Source organism: Gossypium hirsutum, chromosome A11 (assembly GCF_007990345.1).
Source record: "Gossypium hirsutum isolate 1008001.06 chromosome A11, Gossypium_hirsutum_v2.1, whole genome shotgun sequence".
NCBI lineage: Eukaryota > Viridiplantae > Streptophyta > Magnoliopsida > Malvales > Malvaceae > Gossypium > Gossypium hirsutum.
In genome coordinates, this window is record NC_053434.1 from 10,808,460 (window position 1) to 10,828,765 (window position 20,306).

Sequence of the window (20,306 nt, forward strand, 5' to 3'; positions counted from 1 at the left end):
AAAAAATGAAAGATACAAAAATGGATAGTGGATGAGAATGGGAAGTAGGTGAGATCATATAATGACATAAGAAAAACCATATAATACTCTCAGACGAAAGTGTCTTAAATCATAGATAAGAACCCAAATGACTAAACTGGAGTAGTTGAAGTTGAAGAACAGACAAGTAATCTGATGATGTAATGAGATCATATCAGATAAGATATGATGGACACTGCATCACATTGTCATGCGTTAATATCATTATTAGACATAATTTGGAACCGACATAAGCAAATATCCTGCCTTTATTATTTTAATGCCTTTGGTGGATTGTAACAGCTGATAACACATGATATCCATGTAATATTATCAAAAATGACAAACATTAGCTTGTCTAAGTGCTTTTTTCATTATAGTTTGTATAGCAAGAAAGAGAGCAGAGGAACGAATCAAAGAAGGGCAATTAAATTGTGAACTAAGTAAAATGAATTGAATACGACAGTTTCTTTTGTTCTTCTTTATGACTTTTGAAGACACGGTTCCCAACCTGACAGACACATTTTGGAAAATTTCTAGATCGAGCTAATGTTCTAATAATTTGTAAACATTGAATTCTTTAAAAAATGTAAGTTTATGTTTAAAATAAGTTTATGATGACTAAATCAGATTGAAAACGAATAAGAAAATTCATTTTCGGAAGCAGACAAATAGAGTGTTATGGGGTGAGAGAAAAACAGCATTTGCTGTGTACTCCATGCCAACCAAGCCATGCCATGCCAGCATTAGCATTAGCATTAGCATTAGCTTCACATTTCCCATTTACTTCTAAAGATCAATGAGTTGCTGACTTTCTAAGAATTTCACTAAAAAGCAAAGCCCAAAGAGATAAGGAAGCACTGTGTCTTTTTTGCCCATTTTAAACACGAGGAAAGCAAAGCAAATCTAATATAATTTAATTGTTGAAATGTTTTGATTAGAGTGGATTTGACGAAATAATATTCCTAATGGCTAATAGTATACCATTAATTATATCTCTCTAAAAACATGTCTTCCACGTTGCTAATCTGTTCGGGAAGAAAAAACGGACAAAAAAAAAGGTTCACATCATTCTGTCGTAAATGGATTGATTCAACAACAAGGCTCCCTTGTCTCTCTGTTTATGTTATTTAGTCTTAAAACATGCACCAAAAAAAGTCCTCCACTTTTTTTTAAATCTTCCGTATTCTCTGTTATGCTAGTACCACAACCCTTTACTTTGCCATTCTTTCAAGCTAAAAAGTAAAAGTTTTTTTTTTTCTGCCATTGGATTCTTAGAAATATAAAGGAGAATGGTCAAGTTCCAATCTGGAAACGATTGAAGTTGAGCCCTTTGCTTGGCATTATCAAACTCTTTCTTCTTTTCATTTATTTTCTAGCATTGGGTTCCTTAGAATTATCAATTAAAGGGGTATAGTTGGAATCTTGGGAGGGATTGAAGTGAATTTTCTTTGCATTGTCTTCTAAGCTGGTATTGGGTTCATTAGAATTTTTAAGGAAAAAGGGTATAGTTGAAATCTTGAGGAGGATTGAAGTGTTTTGCATGATAAGATGTCGATACCAAAGGAGATAGAGCAAGTGATGAAGATGAGAGGGGGATCTGTGTTGGGTAAAAAGACCATTCTCAAGAGCGACCATTTCCCTGGTTGCCAAAACAAGCGCTTGTCTCCCCAGATCGATGGTGCTCCCAATTACCGTCAGGTTCTTTCTCTTTAATTCTTCTTCTTTTTTAAACCTTTCTAGAGATTTCTCGACACATTTACAGGTTAATAAGTAGAAGGGTGAAGTAGTTCACGTCCTTCTTAAGTTCTTAATGAATGGTTTCTGTTGGATATTGTTTATACTTAGATAAGCAGTGTGGTAATGTCATAGGTGCTTTAAATTGTAATTGTAGTTATAGGCTGAACTATTGAGATTCTGGTTTACTATGCCCTTCTAAGTATATATATATGCAGATGCTGCCATGCTTGCATATTGGAGTGTCAGTTTGATTGATAACTCTTTAACTTACGGCATGATCTATTTTGTTAAATTTCATTCTTTTAAGTCCTTTCCTTGTCTTTGTTTTCTGGTCTACTATTAACAGGCAGATTCATTGCGTGTTCATGGTGTTGCCATTCCAACAATTGTTGGAATCCAAAATGTCCTTAATCATATTGGAGCTCAGAAAGATGGGAAACAAGCACACGTTCTTTGGATTAGTCTTCGAGAAGAACCGGTAAATTGGTTTCTCACCAATTGATTTCTGTTTTTTGATAAGGCCCTGGACAGACTGCACAATTTAGTTGACATTTCGGATACTTCGATCTATCACTGAAAACATAATTATTTTATAAAAATAAAATTTGAGAATTGGGAGAAAAGTAGAAATCTGATTTAAGTTTCAGGACAAATCATGATATTAAAGATAAGATTAATGTGGAAGCATAATATAAAGTCAACACTTGAAAGAAGCTGATAACTTAAACGAAAGTCACATGCCACAAAATAACCAAAAACTGGCGAGCAAGGCTTACTTGTACCTGGCTGAACCTGCTTCTTCTGGAAAACAATTATTCTCTTTGCTTCTTCCCTGTTGTCATAGATCTAGCTGAACTAGTAGATTCAGAGGTTGTAGGTCACTGTTACTTTCGTCATAAATCTTATTTTATTTTTCTAAATAATTTCAATGAGTTAACTTTGAACCATAAATTCTCTCCTCCATGCTCCAATCATCCTGCAAAAATGAAAAGCAATTTTTCTATGCCAATAAAAGATAACATATCTTATTGCTTGCTATGGTTTTGTTGATTTTAAAAATGGAAATATAATCCATGTATTTATTATTTATTCATCTGAAACTTTATGATGAGATTGTCTTGATTGTGGTGTACACATTGTTTTACATAAAAGTCAAACTATTTTAGACTTTGTTAATTTAACAATTTGCTTCTTCTAATTATATATGTTTTCTTTACGCTTAAATAGGTTGTATACATAAATGGGCATCCCTTTGTTTTGCGTGATGTCGAAAGGCCCTTCTCCAATCTTGAATATACGGTATGTTAGCATGAGGAAACTTTTAGATAATTCTTCTAGTTTTAACATCTGGTTTCTGGCTTTATCACTGTTTCTTTATTTCATGAACAATGAATGGTCCCAATAGATACTTCATTTTTGCAGCGCTGCCATGTATGCATTAATAGTTTGTGGTTCTATTATCAACTAGTCATTTAGTTTCCTTATCTTGCGTAGTTTCCTTATCTCGCGTGAGTCAATGGTGCCCAAATGATTAAAAATGTACTGTGGTTTTAGATACAATGTCTATATCCATATCATACAGTGTGCATGCATGTGCTAGCCAGCTGACATGTAGCCTTTATATTGAATAGGGAATCAATAGGGATAGAGTTGAGCAAATGGAAGCTCGATTAAAGGAAGATATTTTGATGGAAGCTGCAAGGTATTTCCTTTGATCCACTTTTTGTTTATCACGATTTGTAAATGTTATGTTACTTTGATTTCTTTACCATTGGTTTCCTGCTATGTGTGGTGGCAAATTTTATTTGGAAATCTGACATGGCAGATATGGAAATAAGATCCTTGTCACTGATGAACTGCCAGATGGTGAGATGGTGGACCAGTGGGAACAAGTATCCTGTAATTCAGTGAAAACACCATTAGAGGTATAAGCTTTGGAAAGTAAGAGACGCGAATGATCTGCTCAAAGTTTGAATTATCATCTCAAACACTTTTTGGTTTCACTAGTATAGGTATATGAGGAATTGCAACTTGCTGGGTACCATGTTGACTATGAGCGTGTGCCTATAACAGATGAGAAGTCACCAAAGGAGCTAGATTTTGATATTCTGGTGAGTTCCAAGTTATTGGCCTTATTCTGCTTGTTGTTTTGAATAATTAAAATCATGTTAGCAGTTTTAGTCATCCTCCTTCGACTTTGTTACATACTTTCTACTAAATTTCTTCTAATACATGGACAACCACATATCTCCCTCCCAAATTTATGTCTCGGTGTGTTTTTGGGTTTGGTACTGTTTGACTGCAACTTTTCTTTAACAGCAATGGTGGAGGGCTTTTGAGAGATTGAATTTTCTGTGAGTTTTTCTCTTGGGTTGGCTGATTGGAAATTAGTGGGTACTTTTCCCCTTCTTTCTTTTGAGCTCTGTGACTTATGTAGAAACACATAGAAGTGCTGCAAAATCTCATGTAGTAAATAAATATCTAGTTCTCAATGAACTTATTAGATAGTTTTCCTATTAAAAAAAGAAGTAAATAATTAGGAGAAGCTTACGTATTTACATGTTTTGCAAATGTCAGGAGTATGGTGACTCAAAATCTTGATTTTTCATTTTAAACTGAAGATCATCATAGAAGTGCCTGTATTGGTGCTCGGATATCTTCTATATGGAAGCCTTGGTACGGCCATGGCAGTATTTGTCTATTTGATCAAATTCTTTGGTTACTTTACTTTAATGATCATTATATTTTGTTTTCTGCATAAGGAATATTTGTATATGAAGCCAATCTTGCGGTTTTATGATATAATCAAATATGTAAGGATTAATATCCACACATCGAACCATTCTGATAAGTATTTTATCATCTATTTCTTCCTTTCTGTTTCCAGGTTAATAAAATTTCTCAAGCTAACATAAGCACTGAGGTTATATTTAATTGTCAAATGGGACGAGGAAGAACCACTACTGGCATGGTTATTGCAACTTTAGTTTATCTCAACAGAATCGGAGCTTCAGGTAGTGGTGTCTCTTTATTTGTGCAATTTTAACATAAACAAGCTACAAATTTTCAATCATTTATGCCATCCCTAATGTCAATAAAAATATCTTTACATTATTCTATTGGGATATTCAGTTTTTGGTTTGCTTGAAATTTCTCATTTCATATGTTTTGTTTGCACCTTTTTTATGCCAATACTGACCTCATAACAATATATGACGACATAGGTTGCTGACTGGGCCAATCCTTGTAACATTTGTGACTGAAATTGATTAGATGTTAGAAGAAATAAGGGTTTCCTCATCTTTCTCACTTTGTATTGGTCAATCAAATCTTTCTTATTGTCCTTGAAAAGCTTTCAAGTGAAATGTTCTTTGAAAGTTACTGATTCCCCTTTCTATATTAAAATCTTTTTTATTAATTTATTCAATGATAACATGCTTCCTTGAATGCAATTGTTGCTTCTCTCCTTAGAACCAAATTCGTCATCGAATCACATAAATTTTTGGATTGAATACTTTTTACGATTTATGGCTAGTAGACTATCGGATCCTTTGTGATAGTGATTTGAATTTGTAGCACCAAGAGAATCCTCATGTATTTGAAAAGGCACGATTGTTGAGGTGAAGTACAGTTGGAATTTTGAACTTGAACTAACTTCTTATTTAGCTACGTGTTGTCTTAGAATTCTCTACTATGCTACCTAGTAGATGTGATAAAACTATTTAGTATGAAGCAAAACTTAGTTTTATTTTTACTCTCTTCTGCTTTTTGAATTCTTTTGGGTTGTCTTCTTTGAAGGTTACTATTAGGAGTTAAAGGTGAGGCTAAGTGCCCTAAGGGCCATTTAGAGAACTATAGTAACATAGAGAAAGAAAAGCTTGTGATTGACTAATCTGGTATGGTTGACTGGAACTTTAGAGAGCTTTACGAGCGATGAAGCTATCTTGTCCTCTGTTGAATGGCCTAGCATGAATTTATGTTGAGTCCTCATTTAAAGAGTCTAGCATCAAGCTACAACATCCCTGTTGACTAAATATTTTGAAAAACAAGAAAATGCAAGATGACCCTCCACTTTATAGAAATGGTGCTAGGAACCTCTGTTAAAAATCATAACCAGGTTTGCATCAAATTTATTATTTGTTATCTGCAGCTTTACACTGCTTTCTGATCATATTTGACTTATATTTACTTCATCTGTGTAGTGTAAATGTGTAACAGGATTTAATGTAACATTCAGATTTCTAATGTGTTTATATCTAATACCTAGGCATTCCAAGAACCAATTCAATTGGGAGAGTTTTCAACTCTGGTTCAAATATCACTAACAATCTGCCCAATTCTGAGGAGGCAATTTGTAGAGGAGAATATACACTCATAAGGAGCCTGATTCGGGTCCTAGAGGTATTTAATGCTGCTACTTGTTCTTGGTTGATTCTTTAACATTCTCTTGGGTCTTTTTTTCTTATAAATAGTGACATTCCCTTAGGGTGGTGTTGAAGGGAAACGACAAGTGGACAAGGTCATTGACAAATGTGCTTCTATGCAGGTAGATGTGCTTTCTTTAGGGTTTTTAAGAATCCATTCATTCAGGTTTAGCTTCCAAGTTTCTGCTCTAAAGCTTAATGCAAATCTTCATTTGAGAGAAAATTTCTGCTGAGCAGGCAGTTGCCATAATATAGTTTTTGTTACAAGGTTTTATGGTTGTGATCTGCAAGGCGTTTAGTTTTATAATAGGTAAATACAACTCATGATGTTTTTACTTTAACTGCAAGCACAGAACCTCAGAGAAGCAATTGCCACTTATCGCAATAGCATTCTCCGTCAACCAGATGAGATGAAGAGAGAAGCATCACTTTCATTTTTTGTGGAGTACTTGGAGAGATATTACTTTCTTATATGCTTTGCTGTATATATTCATTCAGAGAGGGCAGCTCTTCGTTCAAGTTCCTTTGATCATACCAGTTTTTCAGACTGGATGAAAGCAAGGCCAGAGTTGTATAGCATTATTCACAGGTAAAGATAGAAATGGAGTAGTGTTATAAGAAGTTTCCTAATTTACTTTCTGGAACTTGTGTCAATCCTTCATGATAGTGAGTTTACCCTTGCAGTAGTTGATATAGAAGTATTACTTATTGAAAGAAAAAATAGAAGGGTCATTGAGTGAGTCAGGTGAAAATTTTCAATAATTTTATTAAGTAAAGAACTGAATTTAAATAGAGGACTCACAACATAATTGGGAAAATAATTCCTTATTATAGTAAACTAGTAAAAGATTAAAAAAAAATTCCTAGAAAATCTCAATTGATTATTCTAAGATTTATCTACCTAAATAACATAAACAAAATATCCGGGGTTTCAACCCGTATTTCAACACCCTTCCTCAATTTGGTGCATATATATATATCAATCGTGCCCAACTTGCTTACAAGAAAATCAAAGTTTGTCTTAGAGAACACTTTGGTGAGTAAGTCAGCAATTTGTTGTTTTGAAGTGTACATTTGGCCTTTTTCAATCATCTTCTTGATAAAGTGTCTATCAATCTCAACATGTTTAGTTCTGTCATGCTGGATTAGGTTGTGAGCAATGCTAATGGTAGCTTTACTATCATAATACAACTTCATTGGTGAAGTTATTGATTTCCTTGGCTTTTCCATAATTTATTTTAACCACATCATTTCACAAATTCCCAAGTCACAAGGTTTCCCCAAACAAATGTACAATACCCTGATGTAGATATTCTATCTGTTACCGAGTCTGTCAAGTTTGCATCTGTATAAGCTTCAATTCCTCTTTGTTCGGATTTCTTGAAGAATATGCCATTGCCAGGTGAACTCTTCAAGTATCTCAGAATCCGAAACACTGCTTCTTCATATTCCTCCATTGGGGAGTGTATAAATTGACTCACTAAGCTTACTGTAAAAGCTATGTCTGTCCTTGTATGTGATAAATAGATTAACTTACCAACTGATCTCTAGTATTGTGCTTTATCAACTGATCTTCCTTCTTTATTTCCGAATTTTACATTTGGATCAATTGGTGTGTCAACTGGTCGGCAACCACTCATCCCAGTCTCCTTTAAAAGACCAATCACATTTTTTCTGAAAGACCACAAAACCCTTCTTTGATTGAGTAACTTCTATTTCAATGAAGTATTTTAAAGGATCCGAGTCTTTGATCTCAAACTCCAATGCTAGATGCTCCTTAAGTCGCCTTATTTCATCCACATCATCTCTTGTAAGAATAATATTATCGACATAAACTATAATAACTGTTATTCTACCTCTTTGTGAGTGTCGATAGAACATTGTGTGATTAGCTTGCCCTTATGAGTAACCTTATTTTTTAACAACCTAAGTGAACCGTTCGAACCAAGCTCGAGGAGACTGCTTTAGACCATACAAAGATTGCTTTGATGCGGTCGTTGAGAGCACCAAAAATATTCTATTCCCTATAAAATAGTAGAAATAATGAAAAAGAACAGTAAATGGGAAGTAGGGTCGAATCCTCAGGGACCGGATTATACGAATGTTTGTTTCTCGAAATCCTAGGCAGAATCGTGCCCAAGAAAACCTGCGTGACAGAGGGAAAATAAAAATAACAGAATTAAAGATTTGATTTGAAAAAAATGAAAAAACAGAATCTAAAGTTGACTGAAATTGTGATTACGAAATTAATAAAAATAATAAAGAGAGTTAAAGGAAAAGAAATTCTTATTGGTAGATTTCAGCCTCCAGTTGTCTCATTCCGCCTTGGGTTCAATCCTCGGCTTTTAAATAACCCTTCTCAACTCAAGTAAGCTAGTTATAGTGGAAGAGGACGCCTACGACCACCAGCTCTAAAGATTAGACTTACGATTTTTAGGGAACCTAACTCTAGCTAGTAATCTATGCTAGATCAACGCTTCTCACTGGCGAATCCCACACCATTTCGTCTCTTTGGCTCGCCAACCTCTGACGCAGTAAGTTAATGAATCGACTATGCAATCCTTTCAAAACATACAAAGCGGCCGCCTTTGCATATGCTGAAAAGCTTACTTCTTAAGGGCCATGGACGGAAGCGTCAACCCGTAGTATGGAGAAACGATGAATACTTGGCGAGAAGGCTAAGTATGGATTCTAGGCCTCAAGAACCTTTTTTGAAGAATATTGACAACTTTCGGCTAGATAGGTTTTAGTGGCTCATGATAATGGTGGAAAAGAAAATAAATATAAAAATGGAAAAGGGAATTTTATTGAAAGAAAATATGAAGAAACAAAAGCCTAGACTTTCAGGGGGAGAGTGTTTACAGAAAAAGATGAACCCCCAATAGAGTTATTTCACCCCTTATTTATAGTGATAGGGAGATAGTCTAATTTAACTTAAATTCTAAAAAGATAAATACAATTAATTAAAGATAAATAAAGATAATTAAAATAAAATCCTAAAATTAAATAATCCTAATAATTATCTTAATATTAATTATCCTAATAAAATGGAGTCTTATAAAATAAAATCTCTTCTTTTTGCGTTTTTAGTCCTTGTGTCTTCCATGCTTGCACTTTTTGCACAATCTTTTTCCTGCGTCGCATATCAGCCCATTGTGTCTCCAAATTCGCACTTTTATCCCTTAATTTTGCTTTTGCCTCCAAATCAGTCCCTAATCGATAAAAAGACATAAATAGCTCAAATTAGTAGGATCAAGCCCAGAATAAACACATGATTAATACATAAAAATACGTTATTCTCGAGCATTATCAAGCTTACATACTTGAGTTTCAAATTTTTCTTCAAAACTTGGAGGAGGATTCATGTAAACTTCTTCAAATTTCCCATTTAGGAAAACATTCTTCACATTGTTGCTGTAAAGAACAATCAAGATTAATAACAATAGATAAAACAACTCTAACAGAATTTAACTTAGTTACTGGAGGAAATGTCTCAAAGATAATCTATCCTATACATTTGAGTGTACCCTTTAGCCACCAATTGAGCTTTGTATCTGTCTAAAGATCCATCCGATCTGAATTTGGTTGTGAACATCAATTTACAACCCATTTTTTTTCCTACAAGTAATTCCACTGGTTCCCATGTATTTGTTATTTCAAGAGCACGCATCTCCTCTAAAACAATCTCCTTCCATTCAGGAACCTGTAAAGCATCTTTTGACATTTTTTGTTATTTTCACGGTATTGAGACATGAAACAAGGCTAAGAATGTCGAAAACAAGGCTTTATAGGAGGCAAATTTAGACATGGGATATCTGATAGCATTTCTAACACATTTTCTTTTAGCAATTAGAATATCTAGACTAGAAAATTTATTGGTCATATTATGAGTTTTACCTAAACTTTTGACAATTCCTGCGAGTCGGATTCTTGGTGATGAATCTGGTGGATTCCACCTTGATTACGATTTCTTCTTGAGTAAATCAACAACTTTGTTTCTTTTCTGTTTTCATAATCAAACTCTACACATTTATACTCCTTTTTATTAACAACATTAACATTATTAATTTTTGTGTCTATCATAAATTCACCTTCCCCATTATTAGAATTCCTATGTTGTATATTCCTAGTCTTTTCTTAATCAATTATTGAATCTAGTTTACCCTGATTTTGAAGATGAACAAAAGCACTACACTCGGTAAATCTGTTATCAATTTAGAGTTAGGAAAACTATCTTTAAAAAGATTGAAAAAAGATCTATAGTTTAGAGTTTTATTGGGCACTCTATTAATAAGATTTGTAGCCGTTGGTGATCCTCTTCATGCTTTTGGTGAGCAAGACTAATATCTTTTTTATCTCATCAATGTCCCCTATTGTCTGTTTAACTGTTGGAATAACCTTTTGAGCAATGAATGCCATGTTCTTTGGCAAACCCATTTTGTCACGTTTTGCTTCATCCATATTCAGCACCTCAAAGGTTGAGCCTATTAACTCGTCTAGCTTGAGAGCGGTAATATCTTTGGTCTCCTCTATTGTCGTGACTTTAATGATTAACCGTTCTAATAAAGATCTCAACACTTTGCGTACCAATTTATCATCAGAAAAACACTCACCACTATAGAAAGCCTCATTAGAAATCTCACATGATCTTGCATAAAACTCAGAGTTGTTTTCGTTTTCAAATATTTTCAAAATTTCAAACTTCTTGTTAAAATTTGAAGTTTAGATATGCGTATAACATCATTTCCTTTATGTTAGCTTTTCAAGATTGTCCATGTCTCCTTAGTAGATTCACATACAGAGATGATTTTAAGTTGGTCCAAGTCAACTCCATTAAAAATGACATTTAGGGCTTGTGAATTTCCATGAGAAGCCCTTCTTTCTGCATTTGTGTATTTGTTTCTTTCTTTAGGGCATGTGGTGCCATCAACAACAATTACAGTAGGCTGAGGCCACCCATCTTCAATAGCTTCCTAAGCTGCTTCGTTGACAGACATAATGAAAGCCCTCATTCGAGCATTCCGATAAGCATAGTTCGCTGTATCAAGTAGCAACGGGGATCGAGTAATTGAACTACTTTCCTTCATGGAGTCCATGGTTGTAGACGGAACAAAAGATCACTTTCAGATAACTTTTGAAGCCTGTTCTAATACCAAGTAAAAAATAATTAGTTTGCAAATATGATAAATTAATTTTGCTTGATGTTTGTTGTAACGGTAGTTAGAATGAAAGCAAGCAACAAAAAAGAAAGAGCCGAAAAGAATCGACACAACTGATCTTTCTTAACGCAATTCAGACACAACAGTTCTACGTCTGCATAGCCTCGTCCAATGAATGATTTTATTCAACAATTGTCCAAATCACCTATTAGCTTAAGCCCAATCTACTTTTACCCAGAATTAATTGCAGCCCCAAACAGTTTTGTTTTATGCCACATTCAAGTGGACCAATCTCAACACAAATGACCTATTCAAGACCCAAGTAGAAAAACAGTTTCGTTATAATAGAACATAGAACGAGCAGCAGCAGCTTTCCCAACATATGTCTTGAAGAGATGCTTTAGTGAAGGAATGAAGAAGCATAAATGCATTCATAGCAACTTAGTATGCTTAGAAAATTATTTTGGATGAATGCTAAACTTGACTCATTGTGAATGTTCATTTTCTTATTCTCAATGCAATGCTAAATTTGATTTCAAATTCATTTTTAAAAGAAAACAACCCAAATATGGAATGTGCGTTAGTGCATGCATTAATTGACAATGTATTGGCTCAGGTTGCTTCGGAGAGATCCTATGGGTGCACTTGGATATGCAAGTCTGAACCCATCTTTGACAATGGTTGTTGAATCTGCTGATGGTCGCCCTCATGAAGTGGGTGTAGTTGCTGCTCTGAGGAATGGGGAGGTTCTCGGGAGCCAGACTGTCCTAAAAAGTGACCACTGTCCTGGTTGTCAAAATGCAAGCTTACCAGAGAGAGTAGAGGGTGCTCCTAATTTCAGAGAGGTCCCTGGGTTTCCAGTTTATGGAGTTGCTAATCCAACTATTGATGGAATTCGATCTGTCATTCAAAGGATTGGCAGCTCCAAAGGTGGTCGTCCAGTTTTTTGGCACAATATGCGGGAAGAACCTGTCATCTACATTAATGGAAAGCCATTTGTTCTCCGTGAGGCTGAGAGGCCCTATAAAAACATGTTGGAGTACACGGTAAATTATGTCTACTTATTGTTATATCTGTTACTATTTTGTTCAGGATCTTGTGGAATAGCTATGGGACCAAAGGATCTCTAGTTGAGATGTTTCTCACACATTATAGTACGAGTTATTGAGCTTACTGAAGCATCAGTTTTGATTTATCACTCATTGCCATCATATATTAGTATGTGTAGAAAGAAAATTAGTTGATCCATATCCATGTTGCTTGGTAACATTTTTCTAAAAAATGAAGTGGGCTCTCAAGGGAAAAGGCACTTTGTTGAAGCATGCTATACTCAGCTGTCTCGACTGTTTATTGCAGTTTTATTTTTCCATAGTAATATTTGAGAAATAGGCTAAGCATGTTATAAAAACAGTTGATCAGAAAAATTCTTGGATACTAGGATGCTGACGCTAACTTATGCATTTATATGTCATCATGAGATGGTGGAGACGTTCATTTTATTTTGTCCAAAATGCAGTAAAAACCACATTGGACTATCCTATTACTTGTAGAATGGACTAATCAGAATTGTGTATGCCAGGAATATAATAATTTGATTGGCAGTAATTGATTGAAATATTGGCAGTTATATATGAAATAAACATGGGTATTTCAAAAAGAGTGGAGAAAGTTGATATCTCCATTCAATTGATATATAAATTGATTGGCAGTGGTTGCTGGAGTCTAAATTGATATCTCCATACAGGGAATTGATCGTGAGAGAGTGGAAAAAATGGAAGCTCGACTGAAGGAAGACATCCTGCGAGAAGCTAAACGCTATGAGGGTGCTATAATGGTCATTCATGAGACAGATGATGGGCAAATATTTGATGCTTGGGAGCATGTCAACTCTGATTCTGTACGAACTCCATTAGAGGTTTTTAAATGCTTAGAGGATGATGGTTTTCCTATTAAATATGCACGTGTGCCCATTACAGATGGCAAAGCTCCCAAAAGTTCTGACTTTGATACAGTGGCTAAAAACATTGCTTCTGTTTCAGAGCGTACTGCTTTTGTATTCAATTGCCAGGTATTTCATTTTAAAAATTGTTTTGACGTACTATATGGATTTGAGAGGCTTGTTAAGTTTCTCTATTTTCCTTTTTCCCCATTCTCTCCTAAATGTGATTGTCCCTTTCTTTTCATAGATGGGAAGAGGGAGGACAACAACTGGTACTGTAATAGCTTGCCTTGTGAAGCTTCGAATTGATAATGGGAGACCAATTAAAGTTCTGCTTGATGAGATGAGACATGAACATCCCGATGGGAGCTCGTCAAGTGGTGAAGAAAGTAAAAGTGATGCCTCTAGATTGACCGCTAGCACTGTTAAAGTAAGAACTAAAAATGAGCATGGCCGTGCATTTGGCATTGATGATATCCTACTGTTGTGGAAGATAACAAGATTATTTGATAATGGAGTGGAGTGCCGTGAGGCCCTAGATGCAATCATTGATAGATGTTCAGCACTACAGAACATACGACAAGCAGTTCTTCAATACAGGAAAGTATTCAACCAACAGCATGTTGAGCCAAGGGTGAGGAGAGTAGCACTGAACCGTGGAGCTGAGTACTTGGAGCGGTACTTTTGTTTAATTGCCTTCGCTGCATATCTTGGAAGTGAAGCATTTGATGGATTTTGTGGACAAGGAGAATGCTTGATGAAATTTGAGGATTGGTTGCATCAGAGACCAGAGATCCTAGCAATGAAATCGAGTATAAGATTAAGGCCTGGGCGATTTTTCACTGTTCCTGTAATTCTTCTTCTGTGTCTAGAATCAAACTAAAGGCTTAATGAATACATTGTTTCTAAGATTGTTATATTTTTACATTTTTACATTTTTTTTCTTTTAAATATGCTTTTGCAACAATTTTTGGTTTTTTATAATGCAGGAGGAGTTGAGAGCATCACTTGAATCACAGCATGGAGATGCTGTCATGGAGGCCATTGTGAAGGCACGCAATGGTTCTGTTTTAGGAAAAGGTTCTATACTTAAAATGTACTTCTTTCCTGGTCAGAGAACTTCCAGCCACATCCAAATTCGTGGTGCACCACATGTGTTTAAGGTATGTTAAAAAGGAAAAATGACTTTCTTGGGTTGTATGCATAAGTTAAGGCCATCTTATTTAGGTCCTTCTACCTTGGAGTTGGATATATTTAGTATATTCAATAGATGTTTTAAAAGTTATCTTTTTGTAATAAATGTTGTCCATGAGATAGGTATTTCCTGTTAAATCTACCTGATGCATTGAAGATTTGAAGTGAATATTTAACTTTCCAAGAGTCCATTTCAAAGTTTACTGGAATGAGATATGTAATGTCTTACTCAACGCGGTTCGTCAAATTGTGTCAAAAGTCTTTTTATATGGTAAATGGAAATATGGCTTTCCTTTTCTTGATTTTTTTCACTTGTATCAGATTGAATTTCGTCAATAATTAGGCTTGCATTCAACACACGTAGTTTAGTTAGTGCCTCTTATCCTATTGGTGTCACTCCTTTGCAAAACCCTTATATTATATGCCTCTGAACCTATTTGTTCCAGGTGGATGGATACCCTGTTTATAGCATGGCTACTCCAACAATTATTGGTGCTAAAGAGATGCTGGCATATCTTGGTGCCAAGGTCAATGCAGGATTTTCTGGTCAGAAAGTGGTGGTAACTGACCTGAGAGAAGAGGCAGTTGTGTACATTAATGGCACACCATTTGTACTGAGAGAATTAAATAAACCTGTTGAAACCCTAAAGCATGTTGGAATTACTGGCCTTGTGGTATGTCATCCATGATGTGGTTTGCTGTTTACGATTAGTTATTTAGCACCAAATATTTAAGTTAGCTTCTTGCATTATGGTCATAATGCAGGTGGAACATATGGAAGCACGGCTAAAGGAAGATATATTGTCTGAGGTTAGACAGTCTGGTGGTCAAATGCTTCTGCATCGCGAAGAATATAACCCATCATCAAATCAGTCCAGTGTTGTAGGGTACTGGGAAAATATCTTTGCTGATGATGTGAAGACACCTGCTGAAGTATATGCTACTCTAAAAGATGAAGGGTATAATATAGTATATAAGAGGATACCATTAACTAGAGAGAGGGAGGCTTTAGCTTCTGATGTGGATGAAATCCAGAGCTGTAAAGATGAGTAAGTATATCTAGATAATGTGTCATTCATCATTCTTTTGAAGTTATTTCTACGAAGCTTTGTTTGCATCTGGTTCTACATAAGTTTGTCAATATGAAGAGATAATTTCATCAGCCTGATATACAGAATTTCTTTCAAAGTGGGGGAAGACAATAAACACTGAACTGCCATCATTTTGTTAAGAAATTGCTACTGCCAACTAAAATACCCTTACTATTGTAGTTTCAAAAAAGCACAACAGCATTTTTTTTTCCTTATTATGATACCATGAATTTGGAAAGCTATTTTCTTTGTTATTGCTTATGGGGGCTTTGAGGTAAAGATTTTATTTTAACCAAAGAGAAGGAACTGTAGTCGTGGATATGTTCTAAAGCGGTTCCTTTGAATTAAATCATTTTTTCTGAAGCTGGAATGATGTCTTCTACAGCTCCTCCGGGTGTTACCTTTATGTATCACATACTGGGTTTGGCGGAGTTGCATATGGAATGGCAATTATCTGCTGCAGACTTGATGCAGAGGTGAACTATGGGACATCCAATGTTACACAATCATTGGCTGATGCTCATCTACATTCTCCACCTGAAGAAAGCATGTCACTTCAGACTTCTGAAGAAGAAGCACGAAGGATGGGTGATTATCGTGACATACTAAGCCTTACAAGAGTTCTCATAGATGGTCCGAAAAGCAAAGCAGATGTTGATATCATTATTGAAAGGTGTGTCTTATTTCTTTTTCTCTTGTCCCTTTATTTAAATCTTCAAATTTTTTTCCATTGCTTTTAGTTTGTTTCATATTTTTGGGCAGTCATTTTTTTATCCCCCCAAATTGTTTAACCAGCAACATCTTGGCTCTTTTTACCCTTTAATGGTGCTGAGCTTCTTCCATTTTTGTGAAGGTGTGCTGGTGCAGGGCATTTACGAGATGATATCCTTCATTATAGTAAGGAACTTGAGCAGGTTCCCCATGATGACGATGAGCATCAAGCATACCTAATGGATATTGGCATCAAGGCTTTAAGGTTAGTTCTAAGCATCTTGATTTTACTGCATTCACTGAGTGGCATGCTCACAAGTGTGCCTTTGTGATTGATGGGTCCAGCTTCAAGGTCGCGGTACTCTTTAGTTAATTATTGCTAATTAAACTTGACGGTTCCTAGAGTGGATCCTTTTTCCTTCATTTACGATTTTGAAAATTATAGTATGATAGATTGAGGAAGGGTTCCTTATTTTGATGAGTTAAACATTATGACGCCTAGTATTTGTTCATTTGCAGGCGTTACTTTTTCCTCATCACATTCCGGTCTTACCTGTACTGCACATCTCCAAATGAGACAAAATTCACATCTTGGATGGTTGCAAGACCTGAACTTGGCCATCTCTGTAATAACCTTAGAATCGATAAATAATTTTCCATATTATAATCCTCTTCATAATTGAAAGAGAATGCATGTACAGTACAGGTCCTAATTCCTCTTATTATACTGCCCCAACCCATTCAGTTCGAGTAGGGGGCATAAATTATCAGGTACAAATTCACAGGATCATAAGTTAAAGGCAACTCAAAAGACTAGGGTATAAGTGTCCAAGTTCTATGTTGCTGAGGTTCAAGGAGTAGAGTCAATATACCATTTTTATTCAAGGAAAAAGAAAATACAGGATGACAATTGTAGAACAAAACTAAGTTAAAACCCAAACAGAAAACATTGAAATATTTGTTACTGCAAGAGAATTGTTTATTGTTGATCAGTTTGCTATTATAGAATTGTACTATTTGGCTTGTAAGGATACAGTGTATCTAAACATCAATTTAAATGTAAGGTTCTTTTTTCTTTTCATCTTGCTTTTTATCTGTCTTATTAATATTTGTAAAAGTGAACACAAATAGAAAGCATTAAAAAAAAAAAAACAAGAAGATTCTTTAAAGACCAAGACGATGCATAGGGACCTGAAAGTCTACCATTCGATTTTGTGCAGGAAACAATGTCTTAAAAGGGTATGTCTCAAATTCATCGACATAACTGTCTTTATATTTGTCCTACACTGATGACCAAAGTCGGTCCCAAAATATGTGCAAACAAATATAGAATGTTATAACGTTAATAATGTAAATGTTGCTGGCTGACACGTTATAGCCAATCACATGAATTCACAATATAAGACGGGGCTGACTTCCAGCTAATACCTGCAAACAGAAACAAACAGAGTCATTCATTGAGAACCCCTCCTCAACTTCTTTGAATGAAATATGGTTAACCTTAATCACAATATACCTTTGGTCTGCTAGTCAAGAAAAAACAAATTAAGGGGACAAAAAGAGAATGTTTTTAGAAAGGAGGGTTTTCTTTGGGAAGCAAAACAAACGTGGATTAATTTCCCCTTCGCAATTCGGGAGGGTCTCGTGTTGAATAACAAAAAATTACAAAGCGACACAACAAGCGGGGATAGCTCAGTTGGGAGAGCGTCAGACTGAAGATCTGAAGGTCGCGTGTTCGATCCACGCTCACCGCATAGTTTTCACATTTTGACATTATTTTCCTTATCTTAGGCCCGAGAGTCCCACAATATCGGTTCTTTTTTCTCCTTTGGATTAGACCCACATTTTAATTCTAAAATATCTGACCTTTCCCATAAGTTCGCCAATATAGTAATTTATTCAACTTATAAAGATATAGTTTTTAGCAATTGAACTGAATCTTTCAGAGTTACAGATATGGGATGTGTTGTTATATCTATTTATCTAATAATTTGGTCGAATTTGTAATTATCTTTTTAATATCAATACTCTTTAACATCTTAAATTAGTTTCTTAAAAGTTATATCTAAATAAGAGATGTATCTTTTTTTTTCTTCTTCTTATTTTTATTTTTTAATTATAATTAAAAGTATTAATTATATTCTTGAAAAATATTAGAGTTTATTAACTTGTTTTTCAAAAAACTTTTAAATCTAAACAATAATTTTAAACATATAAATAAATATTCGTTTTGGATATATGAAATCTTGATTCTCTTTAAGTAATTTGAATTCAATTATCTAAAATATTTATATTAAAATCAAAACAAATTTAGGTAATGAATTTTTTTATTCATATGAATTATAAATCAATGTACAATAATAAATTTAATAGTCAACATATAAATCGGTAAAAAATTTAATAATGTCAAATATTTAAGTTTTATTATATATATTAGGAGGAATTGTGTTAGATATTGATTGCTTTACGTCATATTATGGTTTTGGAGCTCTTAATTATGCTTAAATTCGAGATTTAACTCTAAAACTTTTATTTGCTATAATTTTGGTATAGGACAAGAATTGTTTGATCGCAATCTAATAGAAAAAAGAGTGAAAATGTGCAAAAAGAAGAAAGGGCTTTAAGCCTTTTATGTTCAGGGGAATGATGGGCATGGCAAATGGCGGGTCATTCTTCACAAACTATGGCTCTGCTTGTGAAGAAGAGAATTGGGAATAAGTTAGAATATGGAGCAGACGTCTCGAATAGGGAAGAAAGAGGCAGTAGTTAGTGGAGTCTAAAATGAAATCTCCATTTAAGGAATTGGTGGTGAGAGAGTGAAGAGGAAGGCTATAAGGGTGCTATTGGCTCTGCTACAATGGTCATTCACGAGACAGATGTTTGATGTTTGGGTTGGGAGGATGTCAACTCTGATTCTATACAAACTCCACTAGACTGAGGATGATGATAGTTTTGCGGCTAAATATGGACGTGTGCCCATTTCTGATGCCAAAGCTTCCAAAAGTTGTGACCATCGTACACTCACCGGCTCTGGCTGCAAACATTGTTTATACTTCAGATCATCCTGCTTTTGTATTCAATTGCCTTGTGAAGCTTTGAATTGATAATGGGAAACCAAGTTGTGGTGGATGAACAGCCAGATCAGAGCTGCTCAACTGGAAGCAATGCCACTAGATTGATCTCTAGCACTGTTAAAGTAAGAAGTTAGAAATGAGCAATTGATGATATCCTACTGTTGTGGAAGATACCAAGATGATTCGATAATAGAGAGTAGCACTGAATCGTGAGCTTAGTATTTGGAGCGGTACTTCCATTTAATTGGTTTCGCTGCATATCTTGCCTTGCAAGTAAAGCATTTGTTTTGTGGACAAGGAGAACGCATGGTATATAATTAATTATATTTTATATGTGATCTCTACAAAAATGGTTCGTGAGGATAGCTCAGTTGGGGTAGTGATCTATCATAATTTGTTGTAACAGATTAAACTACCTTTTGTACTTAATGAGCTTATAGGAAAGCAATTTTGTTATTTTTTTTATTTAGTTTTAAATTTTAGTCTTTTAAATAATAAAATGAGCAAATTAGACAATTTATATTAGCTTGTATGTTTGGAAAGTGTGCAAGATATCATTCAAAGGCACAAAGACAGTGGACTGTAGCAATGTTGCAACAAGGAGCTTAGAAGTCGCATCACAGCAAACAGAGTACCCAAGAAGCAGTCTGCCATCAATATCACGACACAGACCAGAGGGTGTCACAACATAGCCCTAAAGAGACGCCCTAATTAGAAAACTTCCATTAGTGTTGTGACACAGGCTATAGGGTGTCACGACATCGACTTGACATGATCATTTAATGGACCAAGGTTGTTTTTCGTCTGCACAATAAATTTTAACGAAGATTAGTAAACCGTTTTAGGTTAAGGACTCGTTGCTAACCTTAGGCCTATAAATACAGTTGCTCATAATAGTTTAGGGGGTTTTTACTTTGTTTAATTTTTATTTTTCATATGTAGTTTAGATTTCTTTA

At 34.9% G+C, this 20,306-nt stretch overlaps 1 protein-coding gene and 1 non-coding gene across 2 annotated transcripts; both read left to right on the forward strand.

Moving 5' to 3' along the window:
* The first annotated feature begins 1,082 nt into the window (after positions 1-1,082).
* Positions 1,083-17,357, forward strand: LOC107924589 (paladin). Its single transcript, XM_016855102.2, has 19 exons — positions 1,083-1,719; positions 2,105-2,236; positions 2,986-3,057; positions 3,390-3,460; positions 3,584-3,683; positions 3,771-3,869; positions 4,646-4,772; positions 6,026-6,159; positions 6,245-6,304; positions 6,536-6,771; positions 11,958-12,387; positions 13,086-13,409; positions 13,528-14,130; positions 14,270-14,443; positions 14,921-15,148; positions 15,240-15,523; positions 15,951-16,238; positions 16,419-16,541; positions 16,796-17,357. Exons 1-19 carry the CDS (start codon positions 1,570-1,572, stop codon positions 16,926-16,928), a joined length of 3,768 nt encoding a protein of 1,255 aa, XP_016710591.1. The 5' UTR covers positions 1,083-1,569; the 3' UTR covers positions 16,929-17,357.
* Positions 17,358-17,957: 600 nt separating this feature from the next.
* Positions 17,958-18,030, forward strand: TRNAF-GAA (transfer RNA phenylalanine (anticodon GAA)). The gene has a single exon. It is a non-coding gene; the product is annotated as a tRNA-Phe (tRNA).
* The last annotated feature ends 2,276 nt before the right edge of the window (positions 18,031-20,306 follow it).

Coding starts and splice junctions, on each gene's coding strand:
- LOC107924589 (XM_016855102.2), top strand. CDS start 1,570: ATGTCGATACCAAAGGAGATAGAGCAAGTGATGAAGATGAGAGGGGGA. Junction 1,720..2,104: donor GTGCTCCCAATTACCGTCAG/GTTCTTTCTCTT, acceptor TACTATTAACAG/GCAGATTCATTGCGTGTTCA. Junction 15,149..15,239: donor TTGGAATTACTGGCCTTGTG/GTATGTCATCCA, acceptor GTCATAATGCAG/GTGGAACATATGGAAGCACG.